The sequence below is a fragment of the Chinchilla lanigera genome, unplaced genomic scaffold (genome assembly GCF_000276665.1).
Source record: "Chinchilla lanigera isolate Chin_1 unplaced genomic scaffold, ChiLan1.0 scaffold00178, whole genome shotgun sequence".
NCBI lineage: Eukaryota > Metazoa > Chordata > Mammalia > Rodentia > Chinchillidae > Chinchilla > Chinchilla lanigera.
The window spans coordinates 409,210-428,591 of record NW_004955579.1 but is presented as its reverse complement, the minus strand read 5'-3'; the positions used below and the strand labels follow the sequence as shown (position 1 = coordinate 428,591).

General features: G+C 57.2%; 1 protein-coding gene across 1 annotated transcript in view; it reads left to right on the top strand.

The window, feature by feature from the left end:
- Positions 1–19,382, top strand: part of Ptprn2 (protein tyrosine phosphatase, receptor type, N polypeptide 2) — a 496,397-nt gene that overhangs the window by 434,246 nt on the left and 42,769 nt on the right. The window contains exon 16 of the mRNA XM_005414104.1: positions 11,404–11,551. Within this exon, the coding sequence (XP_005414161.1) occupies positions 11,404–11,551 (148 nt within the window). The remainder of the gene's footprint in view (positions 1–11,403; positions 11,552–19,382) is intronic.

The window sequence follows — 19,382 nt, the reverse complement described above, 5'->3', positions numbered from 1 at the left end:
ATGCATCTGTGACAACCATGCGTGGGCTTGGGGATGAGCTTCAGAGCACCCTTGTCTGCATTTCAGGAATTGCCCTATCTGTGGAGAAGTGTATGAGGACATTGTGGGTCACTCTAGTTGTTCATCTTTTCACACTGAAGTTCTTGGGTTCAGCCACTGGCTGTTAATTTTCCGTGCTGCTTAGCGTACAAAGTGAGATTGCACATGACGGGTCACATGGAAGCCAAATGGCACTATCAAGGATCTGAATGTTTTCTCCGGGTAACCCGAGCATGGAGGTCATTAGAAATATCAGCGTTATTCTGACTTCTGTTCAGGCTTCTGATGTCCAGTAAACCAAGGTCTTCCTTCTCAGATTGAGTCACAGATGTCATTTCTTGCTGCACTTACATGAGGGATAGAGTTTAAACAATTACAAAATATTTTGAAAAATCAAAGGTCACAGAAATTTTAGGAGGATAAGGAAGAACAGGCCGGGTGATGAAACAGACTAAAATCCCGCTTGCTCTTTCAGTGAATCCTCGCAGCTCTGCCTCTGGGACATCCCACACCTGTCCCACCCTGCCCTGCCTTCACACCCTGCAGAGGCAGGAGTCTTCCTAAGTGAGGCAAAGAGGTGCTTCTTCTGCTCCAAGCTCCCCAGTGCCTTCCCCTTACTCTTAAAGTAACCTTGGGTCCTACCACACCCACACGCCACAGGCTCTGGCCCTTGGCTTCTCTATGCCTCCCCTCCCTTTCTTCAAGCCCCTCCCTGTCCTCCTGGGGGGCTCCAGATCCATCTGTCCCCACCCTGACTCCAGCCCTACCACCCTTTCTTCCACAACCCACCAAGCCTCTACACGTCAGGCTCCTCCAATTTTTCAGGAAGGAACTCACAGTCGCTCCCTCCACCCAGGTCTGGGGTCTCCCAGCCCACGCCTCTGTCATACCTGGGTTGCATCTTTGAGCCCTGTACCGTCATCTGAAGCCATCGTGTTAATTCTGTCTGTCTGCATGTCCTGGACAGTCCTCCAGCTAATGAGATCAGCCCCTCAGAGACAGCCTTGACCGAGGAGGTGCCGAGTCAAACCAGCTGAACCCATGACTAACCAGCCCACGAGAGGGCAAGAATCTGGCTGAAGCAACGGCTCTGCACTCCACCCTCTCTCTTCACTGGGGGCAGCATCCAGCTTCACTCAGATTTAAATGCAGAGCTGTTCTTTCATAGGGAAGGTGGTGTGAGTCCCTTAATTATTTCCCATTTCCTCTAAGCACTCCCCTTTGTATTTTCCCAGTGTTCAGATAACCTTAATTTTTAAGATGTTTAAATAAGATAATAAGATTCATAAAATTGTTCATTTACAATTCTTTGAGCTCCTTGGAGAATGACAGCCTGAGCATGCAGGGGGTGTCACTGTCATCCTCACCATGGCTCAGCTCCTTGTCTTCCCGCTGGAGACCTCTGTCACCCCTCCCACACACCCCCCAGTACCACGCGGCACTGGAGCCCGCAGGCGTGAGACAAACCCCGCCTGTGGAGCCAGAAGCCCCCTAGAGCAGGTGGCAAGGACAAAGGGGTTTATTTTTTTAAGGTTTATCAATTAGAACATCTCTGGGACAGAGTGCGTTCGTAAACATTTTCCACCAGGTGCCCACTGTGTGTCTGTAAAACTGTGATTTTCTCTTTCTATAAATCCATAACATAAAGGTCAGAGGACTCTTGACTTATTGATGGTCACTCTGCCTTTAGAGACCCATGAGCTTTGCCCTCCCAAGGTGACCCCGCAGGCCTGGGGTACAGCAGCCCAGCACGCGTGAACCTCTGCTCTGTAAAACACAAAACAAAAACTAAAGGGACTCAGAGAGAGGGGTCCGCCCTCATGACTCCGGGAAACATCCTGCAGCCCGGGGGCATTCAGAACTCGCTTGAGTTGATGTCATCTCCCAGGACTGGACTTCTAGAGGTCTCGATTTTAAATACCCAAAGCTGAAATTACACAGGAATCAAAATATATTAACTAAGCTTCCAGGTAATAGAGTTCTGCACAACGGGGATTCAGCCAGCTTCTGTGTCCTCCTCACTCATCACTCTGCAGAGTTCCCCACCGTCTCCTTCCTCAGTCTTCCAGAAGCACATGAGAATCAGGATGGTGTTGTCCCAGTCCCACTTCGTGCGAAGGCCTCGTCTCCCCAGTCTCCCTCACAGTTCTCCAAAGACCGCGCACCCCAATCCTGAGCTCTGTTCGAGACGGAGGGGTTCTTGTTCTTTTTTTTTTTTGTACTGGGAATCAAACTCAGGACCTTGTGCTTGCCAGGCAGGCGCTGTGCTGCTGAGCTGTATCCCCGGCGGGGTTCTTGTTCTTACATGTGGTTTTTTTTCAGTTATGAAAAGGATTTTAAACAAAATGGGTAACTCAGTAGTGTTCCTGGCCTCAGCCCCAGAGCACCCCACTCTTGGGCCCCTCAGGACTGTTTTGTCACTGTCGTTCCCTGGCCCTCTTCTCCCTGGATGTGCATCTCCCTGGGGACTCCCAGAAGGCTTCCCACTTGAAAGCATTTGAATTTTTCTCCACTACTCAAATAATTTAGAACTTTCTGCCCTCTCTACGTTGGATTGGCTGTAGTGTCAGGAAAGGGAGTCGTTTCTCAGTCACGTGGAGATGGCCTTCCAGACAGGCGTCGGGGGCACTGGGCCTGCGAGAATCTGCGTGGTCCTGAGAGCAGGGCGGTGGGTGCCCGCAGCGGCACTGGGGTGCGGCAGTGATTTGATGCCTGTACCTCAGGGCCCCCGGACCTCACTGCCTACAGGTGAGGTTTTGTCCACAGCCACACTTACCTCTGCACCCTATCCCTGGGGCGAAGGAGCCCTTTCTCACTGGGAGCACCTCATCCTTATAGAAACTCTGCAGAAGCAATTTTTTAAGTGTAGTGCATAGAAAAAGACCCCTCGAGTGGCCTTTCTTTGTTCCCCCTCACTCCTCTGGCCCTGGGCCTCCTCCTGAGCTTGGTAGAGACAACCCAGAGGGCGTGTCCAGGGCTGGGTTTGCTTTCCTCCAGCCCATTGCACATGGGCTGCCCAAGTGGGGGATGGTGGCCTGTCATGACACGTGGGCGCCTGCCTGTGCCTGGCACCCTGGTTGAGGAGCCAGTGCAGTCCATGTCCCGGCATCTAGCGGGACGCACTCACCCCGTCACAGGGCGTGAGTGGCGTTGGGGGGCCGAGCTCAGGACCCGGGTGGTGCCTGCCCACTGCGCCGCTGTGCCAGTCGGGAGGTGACTGGAGACAGTCGCTGGGTCTGGCTCCTGTTTCTGAGGCCCTCCCCAGGGTGGGACGGCACGGCTCTCCTGGGCCATCAGCCGCCTCGACCTTTGAGTTTGCCACACTGCTTGCAGTTTATAACTTCGCGTCTCCAACATGCCCACTGCATGATATTGACAAATAATGTCTAAAATGTGCCTGACACGGCAACCTGTATTCAGCCCAAGCACCCTCCCGGCCAGCAGCAGGCCGTCCCCGCTCTGCGGTGTCCTGAGTGCCGGCCCAGGCGGCCCCACCCGTCCTCCTCTCGCCTTTTCGTGTTTTTGCTTGAAATTCAGATGTCTTACTTTAGAACTCAGGCACTGGCACTAGCATTTCCCTAATGCATCATGAAGACGGGTGAAGGTGTTTATTTTTTAAGATAAACAAGTCATCCTTTCTCCAGATAGCAGCCGAGCAGCTTACTTCCTGCCTATTTCAGAGAGAGCAGAGATTTAAACAGAGGTCCTGCCGTGGCCTGCCGTGGCCTTGTCACAAGTAGATGGGAGGCGTTCTTCATTTAGCGGAGGGTTTGACTGTAGCATCACTAAATTAAAGAGCATTGTGCTACAGTAAGCACCAAGGTAAAGAAGGAAGAGAACCAGAGCTTTCTTTGTATTAACTATGCCCACAAAAACCTGCTTTATAAAGTAACCTCTGCTGTGGTAGGCAAATATGTATGTCTTTTTCTTTTGGGGGGATACTGGGGGCTGAAGCCAGAGCCTTCACACAGAGCTACATACCAGCTCTTTTTTTATTTTTCACTTTGAGACAAGTTGCTCAAGCTGGGCTTTAGCTGACAATTCTCCTGCCTCAGCCTCCCAGAGTGACTTAACAGTCATTCCCCACCAGGCCCAACTAGATGTTCATTTCTTGCACCAGCATCGTGGGAATGACATTTCCTTGTGACCACTTCTGTGTGCTCCACATCTACAGACCGCGGAGCGACAGGGTGTCTGATGATCCCTGAGGACTTTCTGTGCTGACATCAATGGTCCTGGCGCACTTGACTGAACTGAAATAGGCTCTAGCTTCCTTGTAAACAGCCCGCTCTCCGTCTGAGTGTTAGTACTGCCCGGAGGAGTTCGTTCTCATCATTCTCTTTGATACTAATAATGCAGCTTCTTGCACCCGGCCCGCTAAAGGCTAAGAAATGCCACAGCAGCACAGTCTTTGTGGCCTTTAATGGACCCGAAGTCAGGCTGGCCCAGCCCAGGCTGCATGCCCCGCTCCACGGGGATTTCCAGCAGCACTGCGGCTGTGGGACCTGCAGGCATGGCGTGAGTCACAGCAAGGGTCCCCACCCATGACCAAAGCCATGTGGACCGCCCACAGGTCCCCAAGCCACTGTCCCAGCCTCTCCCTCCTGGTTGACACGAGGGGTGGACAGGTGCAGGCCCGGGAGCAGGCCGAATTTGCTTTCTTCGTGAAGTCAAGTCAGGGGCCCTGATTCTGGCGCCAGCTTGGGCTTGGTGCGTGCGAGGAGGATGCTTCATTCTAGTAAACGGGGTGCTTGGTGTTGGTGCCCTCCCGTCTTGGCATGCAATGTGACTGTGGGCCTCAGGGGCCCGGGCCTCTGTGTGCCCTCGCCACGGCGGAAGTCATCCTTGCCAAGCAGTAGCTCGGTCCCTGCTGTCTCTGAATCAAGCATCTCTCGGAGCCGCCTCCTCTCAAGATTGTCCTGGAAGACCTTCCTCGTGGGAGGGCAGCACACAGGAGAGCGCCACGCGGGGTAGGGAGGCATCCCAGGATCGCCGTACTCTGTACTCCCCTCTCCTAGTGGAGAGTGTGGCCGTGGGGCAGGAGGCTTTGCTCCGCGTTCTGAAAACAGCAGCGAGGAGACACAAGTTTGTTCAAAGCACCACCGCCCCCTCCACCTTGGGAAACGCGGACACTCCACTGGTTTGTCTCTGTCAGTGGAGCTGTCCCGGCCCTCACTGATGGTCTGGCACAGCAACCGTGCAGCCACTGCCTCTGAAGACACTGCCGGTGGCTGGTACTTGTCGCCACTCCATGTGCTATTTCCAAGAAGCCCCCAGGACCACAGTCACGGGTGGAGAGAGCCTCAGAGATGCTCCGACTCCGGGTCTCCAGTGGGAAACCGAGGCCACTCCATGTTCTCCACAAGGATAGGCTCCACGGCCACAGGACACAGGGCGGATGTCAGCTTAGTCCACCTTCAAAACCACCTTTGGAAATACCTGCTCAGTCCCCATCCTGCGTACCAGGATTCCTGTTTTATGTAGGTGCAAATTAAGGATCCGTTAGTTCAGGGAGCCCCCCGCCAGTGGACAGCGCAAGAGCAGCCCTTCCTGTACATCTGCCCAAGCCAGCACCTTCCCCCTTCCCAAGCCTCCTCCGTGCAGTCAAAGTCCCCCAAGTCTCGAGGGCTGTGTGTGGCAGCCGCGCTCACCTGAGGTCAGAGCCTCTATGTGGCAGCACAGCCCGTGGTGTGGCAGCCTCCGAGTTCCTGGACTCTCTCCTGCCCTCCGGTGCTGGCTGATTGGCCAGAAGATGGTGCAGGATACACACGGACTCTGTTAACTCGCTTGCACAAGTCCTCTGCCTTGTGCTGCCGTGACCCGTTGGTTACACATGGTTTGGGATTCTGTGTAAAATGCTCCTGTTAAATGTGGGCTCCAGAGCTCTGTCTGACAGCTTCCCATCCAGGACACCCCGTGGCCCGTGGTCCTCACCGCCTGAACCTGTTCGGAATCCTTGCAAATGGCCTGAGAGTGAGGCCAGAAACGTCCGAGGGGCAGCTGGGCGGGTTGGGGCGAGAAGGAAAAGTCAAACTGGAGCCCTGCCGGTTGAGCTCGGGTCTTTTATAAAATGTCTCTGGGAAGCTGATGACACCATCCTGGAAGAAAAGAGCGGCAGGAAATGCAAGTTCATCCTCAGCCACTGAAGAGGCCAAGGCCTCGCTGGTGGTCTGGAGGCAGCTTCGGCCTGTGTGGACCGTGCGCTCCCCTGACACCGGGGGCTCCACTTCCTCCCCCAGTTTGCCCTGGGCTTGTGTTTCGCACCGGCACATAAACTGTCAGCCTCAGGTCGGGAGAGGGGCAGGTGCTGTCCTGTGGGGTGCAGCCAGAATTCTGAGCAGTTGCAGAATTCCACGGGGTTCAAGGGCAGGCAGGCAGGTCCCAAGGAGTCCGTCCAAGCCGAGCCCTTCAGAACTGAAAGCGTGTTGGGCTTGTGCCTCTAAGGTCAAGACGCACGACCTCAGTCCCAGTGCCGGCTCGCAGACGTGAGTGCTGAGCTCAGTTCCTCACTGTGCTCCCAATACCTCAGCCAAGGTGCAGCGTCCTGGCTGCCCGCCCAGCCTTGTCAATCTCACGTTGCCCATCGTAGCCCCTCCTAATCAGAGGCCTTCCGCGCAGGCCGGGCCACCAAGCCAGGGTCGGCACACGGGACGGGCACGTCCCCAGCCCGCGGCCCGAAGGATAGTCCTGCTGTGTGCACAGGAGGGTGAAGACTGGCGAGCCTTGAAGGAGACGGCCCGCCCGGGCCTGGACGGACTCGAGGCTGCGGCTGGGCATGGGCTGGGAGCCACCCTCTGCGTGACGGCCCTGAAGCACGAAGGCACGGAAACAGGAGAGGCCTTGGCTTGGGGAACTTCTAAGCTGCAGAGGACTCAGAGTCTGTGTCTCTGCATGCCCGTCCCAACAGGGGATTTAATCTGCAGCGCAGGTTACTCACAGGTCAGCAGGAATCATGCAGTGTGCCGCTGCCTGGGCTGAGGGACTGAAACCCAGTGCACACCCTGGCAAAGAGTGGACTGCAGAGAGCTCAGGCCACAGCCACGGCCCAGGGCCGAGCGACGGTGGTTAAGAAGGAGCGTGGTGCAGGGCAGGGCTGAAGAGCAGGTGCTGCAGCTGCACCTGGAGTCAGGGTGGATTCCAGGCGGCAGCACCACCAGGAACAAAGCTAGAGGTGGGGTGAGGGAGCAGGCGGGGGGCATGGCCTGGCTGGGGCAGAAAGCAGCCAGTCAGGGAACAGCCTGGGCAGAGGACGGGGCTAGTGTGCCTGCCCCTGGTGGGTTGGTTTGGTTTGTGTGTTTGTTTTGTGCTTTTCTGCAGAACTAGGATCAAACCCAGGGGTGCTCTACTTCTAAGCTTTATACCCAGGCTTTTTTACTTATTTTGAGACTGGGTCGCACTAAGTTGCTCAAGCGAGGCTTGAACCTGTGATCGTCCTGTCTCAGCCTCCAGAGCGGCTGAGATTACAGGTGTATACACCAGCCTGGCCCTTGCTGGTTGTTGAAGGTCGGACTTTTCACAGGAACACGGGCTTATTCCTTCATTCCCAGTCTCCCTTTCTGAGGTTTCAGCCACCTCTGGGCAACTGTGGTCTGAAAATGTTATCTGGAAAACCCCAGAAATAAGTTCCTGAGTTTCAGACTGCAGCCGTTGGGCGGAGCGGGATGGGGGGTGGACTCCCCAGCCTTCCCGCCCACCCCGCCCAGGGTGGGAACTGGGCCTTTGTCTAGCGTCCGCACACAACATGCGCCACCCCCATAGTTCTCAGTTGAGTGCATGGTGCCACGGGCTGGTGGGGGAGCCCTCACTTAGTGATGGCCCCAAAGCACGAGGGTCGGGACGCTGGTTGCTTAGATACGCTGGGAGACAACTTCCTGTAAGTGAAAAGTGGAAGCTCTTGACTTAACAGGGAAGCAGGAAGTCAGGGGCTGCAGGGGTTGTTGCTGCACTGTCCCTGTGCTCGACCCGCAGTCACACTTGCCACAGGGACCTGTGTGCAGGAAAAGCTGTGTTCTGAGCTCGGTGCTGCTGCTGGTCCAGGCATCCTGTGCTCTGCAGAGTGCTGGCCCCTGTTCTGGCTCTGTGATGAAGGAAACAAGAGGCTGATGTGACATCGGGAACCCAGCCAGGGCAGAGCCTCTGCATGTTCAGAGTCCAGGCGGAAGCCCCACAGCTACCGCTGGCCACAAGAGCCAAGGACCAGTTGCTTTCTCTGGTTCCTCCTTGTGTAAAATGTAGACCTCTTATTGGCATCTTTGCATCTTAACCAAAAAAATCTATAGCACTGAGAATGCCCAGGCATCGACAGTGGTAGGTATTCAGCTCTGAACGGAAAGCAAGCTGGGCCGAGTACAGAGAGGGGCTGGGTCGGGAAGCCTTGAGTTTGCGCTGGGCGCTCAGGTTATTCAAGACCGATGTTTTCATTCTTCTCTTGGTTTTTTTTTCTCTTCTACATGTGCTATTTTTATGACAAAGAAGTTGCAGGCATTTAAAAAACTAAGCTCTCGCGCCCCACACCCCTGCACACACACAGTACCCTGTGAAATAAAAGCATGGGGGTGTCTGTCCCCCAACACCCCCGGCTGACGCTGAGGCAGGTGGGCTGGGCGTCACTGACGTCCCATTGATGCCTGGCCAGCGCCAGCTCCGTCCTGGCTCTGGCTGCTCACATCCCGGAAGAACGCTGAGTGATTATGACATTTTCTGGTTTTGCTTTATTGATTAAAATGTGTATTTTCACCACAAAGGCCAGCTTTCCCACAACTGGCAGATGAGAGGCGTCTTACCCACAAACCACAAAAGAGGGGGGATTCGGAGGATGTGGCTGGGCCCAGTCACAGCAGTTTTTTATAAGAGTGATAGCTCCTAATACTGTTAACAGAGAAATATGGAACATACCAAATCAAGGTGTGCAGAACAGGGCCGACAGTCTGGCCCAGCCGTGAGTGCAGAGTGAACATCTTGGCTCCACTTAATATAATCAAGTTCACCTGTAGATGCCTGACTTCTCAGGGAAAATAATATCAACATCCACGTCTTCCCTCGCATTGCCGAGCTTGCTGGCCTGAGGCTCGCTTTAGATTTCGCGCTATGATTTTAGAAATTCGAATGAATGTGCATGATTGCACTTTCCCTGCAGAAGATAAATGTGGGAGATTAAGCAGCACAGGGCACAGGCACTCGGATGCCACCAGCCCCCCTGCAGGTGACACCTGGGCTGGCCAGACCTGCTGGTCCCGAAGTTTGCAGGGAGAAGCTCAGGTGTCCATGTGGCTTTGTGAAAAGAGCAGTTTCCAAAGCACAGCAGGACAAGATCTTTCACCAGGGGTGGAGGAAAGTGGCTGCACACCTGCCTGGGCTACACAACCTCGGGGGCTACACAACCTCAGGCTCGAGCTGGCTGTGGTCATCCCAGAATTTAGGTAGTGCAGGACTTCCTATGCCAAGAAACTGTGGAATAAGAATGGGTGTTTGATATTCCGCAGCGGTCATCTTGGATGAGAGCAGCGTGCGTCTTCCATTCTCTAGTGGAGCCATTTGAATTTTGCCTTGAATTTTGCCCGATTTCGCCACATGGGCCATCTCCAGGGGTGCCTGCTCCATGCTAGGCGGCCCAGGGCACAGGATGCAGGGCAGTGATGACAGCCAAGCCTTCAAGCAGGCAACCTCAGTGTCCCCATGCCCATCCTGCCGTGTGCCTCACCAAAGCTCCTTGGCTCCTCCCAGGCAGGGGTTCCATGTACTATCTGCACACCTCAGATTCCTGGGCCATACCTGCCAGGAGCTGGCGCTGTCAGAGCAGAGGGGAGGGGATGCTTTCCGAGGGCATAGGTGGAGTCTGAGTGGGGACCTTGCCCTTCCTGCCCCACACAGCTGCTCAGCCTTCCTGCTCTGGGAGCCAAGGCTGCAAGGATCCATCTGGTTCCCCGGACAGTGGTGATGTCAGGGGCATGGAGAGGCAGAGAGGTGAGGAGATGTGGACCCCAGCTGGCCCCTCAGTGCCACCTCTGCATGCTCCTGTGTGCACACACATGTGCCTGTTTCACTGCCTGAAACCCCAGGCAGTGTTGGGGGACAGGACTGTGCCAATACCCATGGCAGATGCCAGAGCTGGCATGGTCCTTGATACGCTTCCTGAGTCCCAGCTGGGTGTCAACTAGATGGATCCTGAAGGGATGAGCCATGGCCACATGGAGCCCTTGTAGTGGGGAGTTCAGAGCTTGCTGTCCCCAGGTGCTTCTAGCAGTCTGGGTTTGCTGCAAGAGCCGGGAGCATTACAGTTGGAACAGCAAGGGTTGCGACTTTGTCTTTAGTGCTAGAACCTCTTAACGTGGGCACAGCCCTGGGTGCACAATGCCTTAGGAGCAGGACGCCTGGCAGGTCAGAGAAGTACGCCCATGTTAAAGGAAGTGAACTCTGTGTGGACACCAGCAGGGCGAGGGACAGATGAGGGATGGACCAAGCTCAAGGGTTAGTGACTCACTGTCTCCAGGGTACACAGTTCCCAAACCCCGGTCTGATCCCTGTGTTTTCACACGGATAGTGCGTGTGCAAGCATGCCTACGTCTCCCATGCTGGCGTCCATCATGGCATGTACAGGATGTGCGTGTCAGCACTGCCCTGGGAGATGATGGCTTCCTGTGAAATGGGTGTCCTGGGTGGCTGGGGGACACGCCCACACTGGGCATCCAGAATGCAGGAGCAATTGCTGCCTCGTGGCTGTGTCACTGCCACCCTCTCTGGCCTCAAGGGTCCTGGAGACTGAGTCCTACTCCCAGCTCTAATGCGACTCTGACTGTAAGGTTGCTCTCCAGCGCTGTGCTTCCTGTCTGTCAAGCAGAAAATTTGGAGGGATTCTTACCAGGTCACGTCTGTTGGTCCTCATAGTCAGCAAGAGGAGGAGAAATCAAGTGACTGGAGCACAAGACGCCCATGAGTGAGCTCGGTTCTTCAGGAGCTCTCCCCTGTGGGGATTTACACCTGTGCTTAGCATGTCCAGGGCTGGTCCTCCCTGTGAACTGTGCCACCACGTCCCTCCTGCTCACACGGAAGCAGTGTCCTCAGGATGTTTCCAGGCACCAGCGCCACCGCCCTTGCAGCCCCAGCCCAGAGCCCCTGCCCCATGCATTGTCCTCTGGGTCCCCGGTGCAGTAACCTGGCCTGGCCATCATCCTGTGCCAGGGCCCACCCCACCTGCTCCAGCCCAGAATCTCTCACCCTCATGCGTTTCCCACACCAGCTGTGTCTGGCTCATCTGCATGTTCTAACCTGGATGTGCCAGGGGTCACACTGTCCAGAAAGCACCACAGGATCCAGAGACCCAGTGTTTCCTGCCCTGTGCTCCCTCCTGATTGCTGCTCCTTGCAGGCTTACATGGAGGACCACCTGCAGAACAAGAACCGGCTGGAGAAGGAGTGGGAGGCGCTGTGTGCCTACCAGGCGGAGCCTAGCAGCTCACTTGCAGCCCAGAGGGAGGAGAACCTAGCCAAGAACCGCTGCCCAACTGTGCTGACCTGTACGTACCTGCGAGTATCTGCTGGGGTGGGCGGTGGAGGCCGGGGAGGGCACCCAGCGTCAGTCTACAGAGCCCCCTCTGCCCTGTGGCAGACCTCACCCCTTGTGGTAGGACCACATCCCCTCTGGCCAGTTCCCCAGCCAGTGCCCTCTGGCCAGCACCTGAGACCTGCAGGCAGGGCTGGGCCCCATGAGCTGCAGCGTGAGGCAAGTGCCAGGCTCTGCTGGTCTCTGCGTGGCCCAGCCTGTACCCCTGACCTGGACTGCATGTGGGCAGACTGGCGCCCAGCCTTGCACCATCACCCTGGGTGCCAGAAGTGGTGGCGGCCACTATAGCATACCCTGACTGTATGAAAGTCTCTACAAACACTGTGACAAGCCCCCTAGCCAGGTGTTGCTCCAAAACCAACGGCCACAGGACCAGGACCAGGTGGTGTCAGAGCCAGGGTCAGGAGGCCGTGTGCATCCTCACTGCGCCCGGCACCCTCTTCCTGCTCTTCCCACATATCCACTGGGATTTCGATCCACATGGGGACCCCCAGTGCTCTCCGTGCACACAGCTCCAGGTGTAGAGGGACCCATGCCATGGTCACCTCAGGAGGGACAATAGGTCATGTGAAAGTCCCTTGGCCACGGCCTCAGCAGCTGTGGGCAGGGGGCCCTGCGTGTTGCACAAGTGATGAGAGGCACTTCCGGTCAGTAGCTGGGCATGGTGGCGCACGCCTGTAATCCCAGCCCTAGGGAAGCTGAGGCAGGAGGATCGTTGTGAGTTCAAGGCCAGCCTGGGCTACAAAGTGAGCTCAAGGCCAGCCTGAACTGCACAGTGAGACCCTGTCTCAAAAAGACAAAAAAAGAAAGAGGAACTTCCAGTCACTTCTGAGGCCACAGTCAACCGCAGCTCCAGCACATCACAGCAGCGCTGGAGACCACAGTCGCGGAGGTGGAGGCTCTGTCCTGGCTCCTGCCCGTGCCTCAGCCTCTGCAGCCATTGTGGGCCAGCTGGGCACCACGAGGCCCAGGGCCTCACAGCCCCGTTGTCCGGCCTGGGGAGGGCTCCAGTTGCCCCCTAAACATGGAGGCTGCCCCAAAGGAGCTGGAGGCTGCAGAACCGTGTGTGTGAGCCATGGCAGCCCTGGAACCACGGGCCTGGGCTCTTCACTGGACAGCACTAACTGGCTGCTGTTGTTCATGGGATTTACATTCAGAAGAAAACCAAAGGGAAGTACTGTGCTCTAACTGATCGACTAACTGATGCTTATTAAGCACCTACTGTGTGTCAGCAGCCACAGATAACTTTGAATGCCTGATGAGCCAGGTGAGGGCAGTGTCCCCAAAGAGGAGCTTCAGTCGAGGCAAGGACTGGGCAGAGGGGTGGGGGCCCTGGTGGGGAGAGGGGAAGCAGGGTCAGGGGAGGCTTTCAGCACACCACACCTTGAGAAAGGAGATGGGCCAGGCATGGTCACACACGCCTGTAACCCCAGCACTCTGGGAGGCTGAGGCAGGAGGACTGCAAGTTCAAACCCAGCAGGGACAGCTTAGCCAGACCCAGTCTCAAAATACGAAAAGGACCGGGGACATGGCTCAGCGCAAGGCACTGGGAGTAGTTGGGCAGTAGACGCTGACATGTCAGACAGCTTGCATCTGGTCGGGATTGGATCATCACCCTCTTCTTGGGGACACTCCCTCCCGTGACAGCCAACCCACAGCAGGGTCGGGCACTGGGGTCCTTGCTGTGTGCCTCTGACCTGCATGGCCCTGGACTACCTGTGCAGTGCTGGCAGCAAGGTCAGAGGCAAAGAGGCCCTCTGGGCAGGGCCAGGAGGACCAGGGCCCTGGGCATCCCCTGTGCCGAGCCCTCGGCCAGCCCTGTCCAAGCTGAGAGAGTGCCGTCCAGAAGCGCCCTCAGGGTCCTGTCTACATGGCTGGGGCAGGGCTGGGGTGAATGGGGTCGGCAAGGCCTGTGCCTGGCTGGAGCACCTGGATGGCTGTGTTGGGGTGAGCAGAGCATTTGACCCACCCTGTGGCCTGCTCTGCTGTCCGGCACTTGCCCGCCCTCACTGCCCTCCCTGCTCCAGCAGGGGCCCTGGCCCTCTCTCTCTGTCCAGTCTGTCTGCCAGCGCGTGGAGCTGGCCCTGCAGGGCGGCCAAAGTAGGCCCTGGGCCACGCTTTCTTGGGCTCCAAGGGCGCCTGCAGAAGCTGGTGCCAGGAGGAGGTGGGTTCCCTGCGGGCCACTTGTTCTCAGCGGCCGTGTCCTGGTGTCTCCAGGAGCAAGTGGGCTCTGTTGTGTGCTTTGCATTTGCTCCTGAGACCCGGACCAGTGCGTGACATTCTTGGGTTCCTACTACTTCCCAGGAAAGGTCCTCCCTGCGCATCCTCCAGCCTCCCATTCCTCTTTGCCGCAGCTGCCTCTCACTGGCCGAGTGCAGCAGATCACCGTCACCTGTCCCCAGGAGCAAAGCCACAACCTGTCCCTGCTCCCTCCAGGGCGGTGTGGTTTCTGTGTGTGTCCTCGCTCCTGCCTGGGGAGCCCCTTCCCACCCTCCCCTCCTCTGTGCCTTGGCTCATGTGGTCCCGCCTGCGTGCAACTCCAGGGGCTGAGGCCGCAGCACACCCACAGCGGGGTCACTGGAGACTCTGGGGCCCTCTCGGCCTGGGATCTGCTCCGTGGGGCGTTCCTGAGAGGAGAGGGCTGCTGCCATTCGTGAGGGGCTTGGCCAGCACTCGTAGGTCCCCATTATGCTATCTCAGAAGCTTGAGGCACTTAACGTGTTCATGCGTGGCCGGTGTTTTAGATGGTTAAAAAAGAACAGTTTGTTGTCTGCCTCTCAAATTAAGAACAGGACTCTGATGCTATTTTAGTGCACTGTTTTAAACAGAAAAAAACCCTTTGGTTCTGTATTAGAATAAACAGAAAGAGAGCTGAGGACACAAACTGTGACAGGAGTATTTTGAGAGAGGGTGGAGGGCTGCAGACCAGGGACACAGGACAGACGGGGAGGCTGTTCTCACGTCCTGAAAGCATCATGGTCAGAAGGGCAGTGCCAGCCCAGCTCTCGATCCCAAGCCAGGTTAACTGGGCCACGAGGCCTCCACTATCAGTCCTCGGTTTCCACCCGGAGAGAGGACAGAAGCCCCTGCCGGCCCAGAGCCGCATGGGTGTCCTCCGTCCGGTGCTCCTGCAGGAGGGTGGACTTTGCATTTCCTCAGGGGCCCTTGGCCCACATTGGTGGCTGTCCCCTGAAACTGGGTCTTTCCCCTGAGGACTGTTGCTGGGCCTGGATGCCCTGGCCACCATGCACCCTTCCATGGCCAGTGGGTGTGACAGAGGCCCGGACCTTGCGCTGTCTCTGGGGTGGACCCCTGTTCAAGACCATGGAGACGCCGGGCCCTGACTTGCCGGGGCCCCACCCATGCTGCCGCTCTCATTCTGCACACTTTTCTCCTGTCTCCACGTCATGAGAGAACAGAGCCTGGGACAACTGTGGGCCCCACACCCAGCCTCGCCACGCTGACCAAGGCCTGCGATCCAGCTTCCCGGGAGTGGAGCCTGGGTCTGCAGTCCCCCGAACCCCCTACGGCACTCAAGTCCCCAGCCCCGAGCACATGCACCCAGTGCCAGCTACGCATCCTCACAGTGTCCTCCTGATGCCTTGGTGCACCTCCCTGGTGCAAGTGAAAGAGCCAGAGCTGGGCCAGCTAGAGCTGTGCCCGCAGCTGAAGGTGCCCAGCCTCTTGTTCTGTGCATCGACCACTCACCAGAGACGGCTGGCCGGGTCCATCCCCCGTGCTTCCCCCTGGGGGTCCCCCTTTCTGAGGTTTGGCGCGGCCCCCAGCTGGGCTGGACAGCAAGTCAGTGGTCACCTGCCACCTACGTGCCGCTACTTCCACGTGTCATCGTGCTGCGTCTGTGTGACGCGTGTGTGGGCTTGGTTTATTCTCGGCTGCACTATTTCAAAGTAAGTTGCAGGCAGCAGACATCAAAGTGCTCTAGCCCACATCTCCTGCAAATAAGCACCTTCTCCTACACACCTGCCGCCATCGTGGTGACTAAGGGAAGCAACAGCAACTCCCCGCATCGCCCTGTACTAGTCGTATCCCCTGCTTAAGCTGCCCGCCCTAGCAGCAGGTGGGTGGCTCCCACACCAGAGGTTCATTCTCTGCGGGTCCAAGCTGATGTCCCGATCAAGGTGTGGCTTCAGTCTGAGAGTTCTCTCCTCAGCTCAGTGTCTTTTCCTATGTGTCCAGATCGCTCTTGCTAAAGACACCACCCCAGTGACCTGGTCTAACCCGATGACCTCTGTCTGGATCCTGGTTCTGGGCACGTGTCTTTTTGGAGGTACTCAGCTCACATCCTGGGGGGTGGTCTGGACGCATCCCTGTTTGCCTGGCATCCTGGGGGTGGTCTGGACGCATCCCTGCTTGACTGGCATGCAGCCACACCTGCGAGTCCTCCTTCCGTGTGGTCAGAATCAGGCCCTGTGCTCCGCCCGCACACAGGGTCCTGTTTGGGGACTGCTTTCTCAGAGATCGGTTGGGGGTGCAGGTGACACCTTAGAAACAAGAGCAAGGCTCTGACCTCCTCCTTTAGATCACTGTCGCCACACTGGAGCTCTGCTGGTGGGCTCAGAGCAGGGAAGCCATACACAGGGCATCCTTGCTCGGCAGCTCCCCAGCACACCCTGGAGGGGAATGGTCTCACATTGAGACTGTCACAGGATGCAGGAGGGTTTTCTGATGTGACACTCTAGCCGTCCCCGTCTGCCCAGATGCAAGGTCACAGCACCGCCCACGGAGGCCACAAACAGAGCTCCATGGCCTTCTTCTGTGCACACTGACCTTCATGATCTCCTGAGCCTAGGTCACAGGCATCACAGCAAGGAGCAGAGAGAGTGGGGAGAGGCCTTCGTCCGCACGTGGGGTCTCAGAGTCACACTGCCACTGTCCTCATGTCTTCAGATCTACAGACAGGCTCATCTGTTCAGCGTCTCAGAGCTGAGTAGAGGCGGTGTGATGATGTGTCACTGAGCCCTGACCACGACAAGTCAGAACATACTCATCTGTGTGCAGCACCTGGAGAAGCCATCGTGGCTGGGGTAGGACAGTGGTGGGTGACCTCAGGTGGACACCTCACAGTGTGTCACACCACCAGCGAATCCACGAAAGTAGAGAGGAGCTGTGGTCACTGACGCCATCCCAGGCCACAAGTCCCCTGAAGCCACACAGCCCTGACATTCCAGGACAAACTGCCACCATCGCCAGAAGTGTCCACATCACCATCAGCCGCACCATCGAGGCAAGAACATGGTGCCCACAGCATAAATGATTGCATCGAACTCTCAATAGAAAAGGTAGAGAGCTGGAGGCCCTGTGGCCATCCATCCTGATGCTGACTTGATTCAAGTGAGGGACACCCAGCAGATAAGTAGGTCAGCCTTGGATGTGTCTGTATGGGTCATGGTGTGGCCTTGGGGTCTGCACCTGTCCTGCGCCTCCTCCTCCTCCTCCTGGTGCTCTTCCCCTGTTCTGCTACTCGACCACCATGCTGCTCCCCCACACCCTTCCACCATGGGGCTCCAGCCTTGGAGCAGCTGATCATGGACCAAATCTGAAACTGTAGACCATGTTTGCACTCTCCTCCTTTGGGTTTTGGGTCCCCGTGTTGTCCAGGGACAGGAGAGCTGGCTGACACAGCCCTGTCGGGATGGGGTGGCTCCTCTTTGAGCACCATGGAGCCCACACTGTGGACCCCCTACTCCAATACTCTGGCCACAGCACCTGACAGTAGCCAGGGTGATGGGCTGCACACATCGGCTCCCTCGGATGAGGGAGAGCAGAACCAGGAGACATCTTGAGAGCGCCACACTGCAGGCACAGGTAGAAGGCTGCCTCCCTCAGGGACACGGCAGGCTCCAGTCCTGAGTCCGCTGAGCCGGGCTGCAGAGGGCTCTGTGGGGCTCCAGCATGGCGCTGTCCACAGGAGACATCGGGCACTTGCTTCCCCCGTGATTGCTCACAAAGATCCACTTACATTTACCACAGAGACCGTGTGCCCTGGGTAGGCTGTGCCCGCCGGAAGGCCTGTGCTCCCAAAGGTGTGTCCTCTGCGACCTGGAGCTTCCTCCTGAGCTCCTCACCGCCTGTCCCGGATGTCACTGTCACAGCAGCCTGTGAGCTCAGCACCGTGGCTGTGTCTGGAAGAAGAATCTGATTGTGACACGCAAGTCAGCTGCCTCAGCACTGCCGGGAGAGTGCGTGGCAGGCTGGGATCGAGACCACGTCTGCTGCGGTCAGGGACCCTGCCGGGCCTCCCGGGCCTCTCTTTCTCCAACTGAATGGGCAAATTATGTCTACCGGATCCTAATCTGTGGCTCTGGGTTCCAGAGGGTCAGAAATGACATAGAAGAAAATTCAGGGCATCAGAGAAACCTGGGTGTCCGTGATCAGGCGCCGACACCAAGTATTTCAGGCCCTTGGGAAGGAGGCCGCCAGGCTGCTTCCAAGGGCGTGCTCTCCACGCTTGCTTGTCCCCTCCCTCCCTGGGAGGACTTTGGCCTGTGGGTCTTGCTGGAGGAAGAGGAGGGAGCTGGGTGGACTTCTGTTGCCCTGGCTCTAAAGTCTGGGGTTTCTGAGGATCCCTCCCGAAAATGCACCGTGGCTCCGGAGGCAGGTGGTGCGTGCTCCGGGAGCAGGGAGCCCAGGAAGTCAGGTGTTCGGGGAGCAGCCTTCCAGCTTGCTTCCCCAGCTTGCACCTGGCCTTGGGGCAGCACCCTGTTCTGCCAGGTCACCATCCTCCAGCATCGTGACAGACACAGGCAACCTTACCAAAGCCGCCGTGCCAGCGGTCACCATCCTCCAGCATCGTGACAGACACAGGCAACCTTACCAAAGCCGCCGTGCCAGCGCCTGTCCTCAGGAAAGTCACCTTGGCACAGGCATCTCTTTAAAAAAACGAACCACAACCAGAGATGTGCCTGCCCCGCAGCGAAGTTTCCACCCAGCGAGCCTCATTCCTGCACACCGGGTCCTTCCATCATGGCTCGGGGTGATTCCAGCGGGACCTCAGGATGGCCCAATGCCAAAAGCAGAGCAGCATCACATTTAATTTTAAGAGCAGTGAGTTGGTGCAGAGCCACAGATACCTTCCGAGGAGCAGGGCTCTGAAGCTCTCATGGCCCTCGTGCCCAGCTGGGACCCGGGCTGCTGCAGCAGCTCTGTGGTGTGGCCATCACCACACTGGGGCACTGCAGGCTCCAGCACACTGTCCCTCCAGTCCCCAGTGCAGGCGGGGGCCTAGGAGACCACATCCATGCCTCACAGACACTCCCCGACTCAGGGGCACCTCCTAGCCTTCCAGTGAGAAAATGCAGCCGGCCGTGGCACACAGAGCCCGGGAGAGCGGGGTAGCACCATCCCCTGTGAGGGGCCGGCTCTGCTGCAGCCTTGCCGCCCTGCATGTGGCCCTTCTGAGGTGCATGTGCTGCGTCCCACTCACAACCCAGGAGACTGCAAGCTGTGCCTTTTCCTTCCCTGCCCGCACTTACTCCCAGGTGCTCTCTAACAGCTTCTTGGGCAGCTAGGAGCAGTCCCCAGTTGCCATAGCACAAGTGCCTAAAACTGCCCATTTTAGAAATACCTCACGCTCAGGACCTGGCAAGAGCCCAACTCTTCGTCCCAGACTTAAGGGCGGTGTGACTCGAGGCCAGCGGGCCCCTCTGCGTACAGCGGGACCCATGCAGCACCACCCTGAGAAACGGAACCTGTGGACTCTAATTTTGGAGGCAGTATGTGTAGCACGTTGGAAAGCTAGAGCCGACCAATTTTGTCCTGTGAAT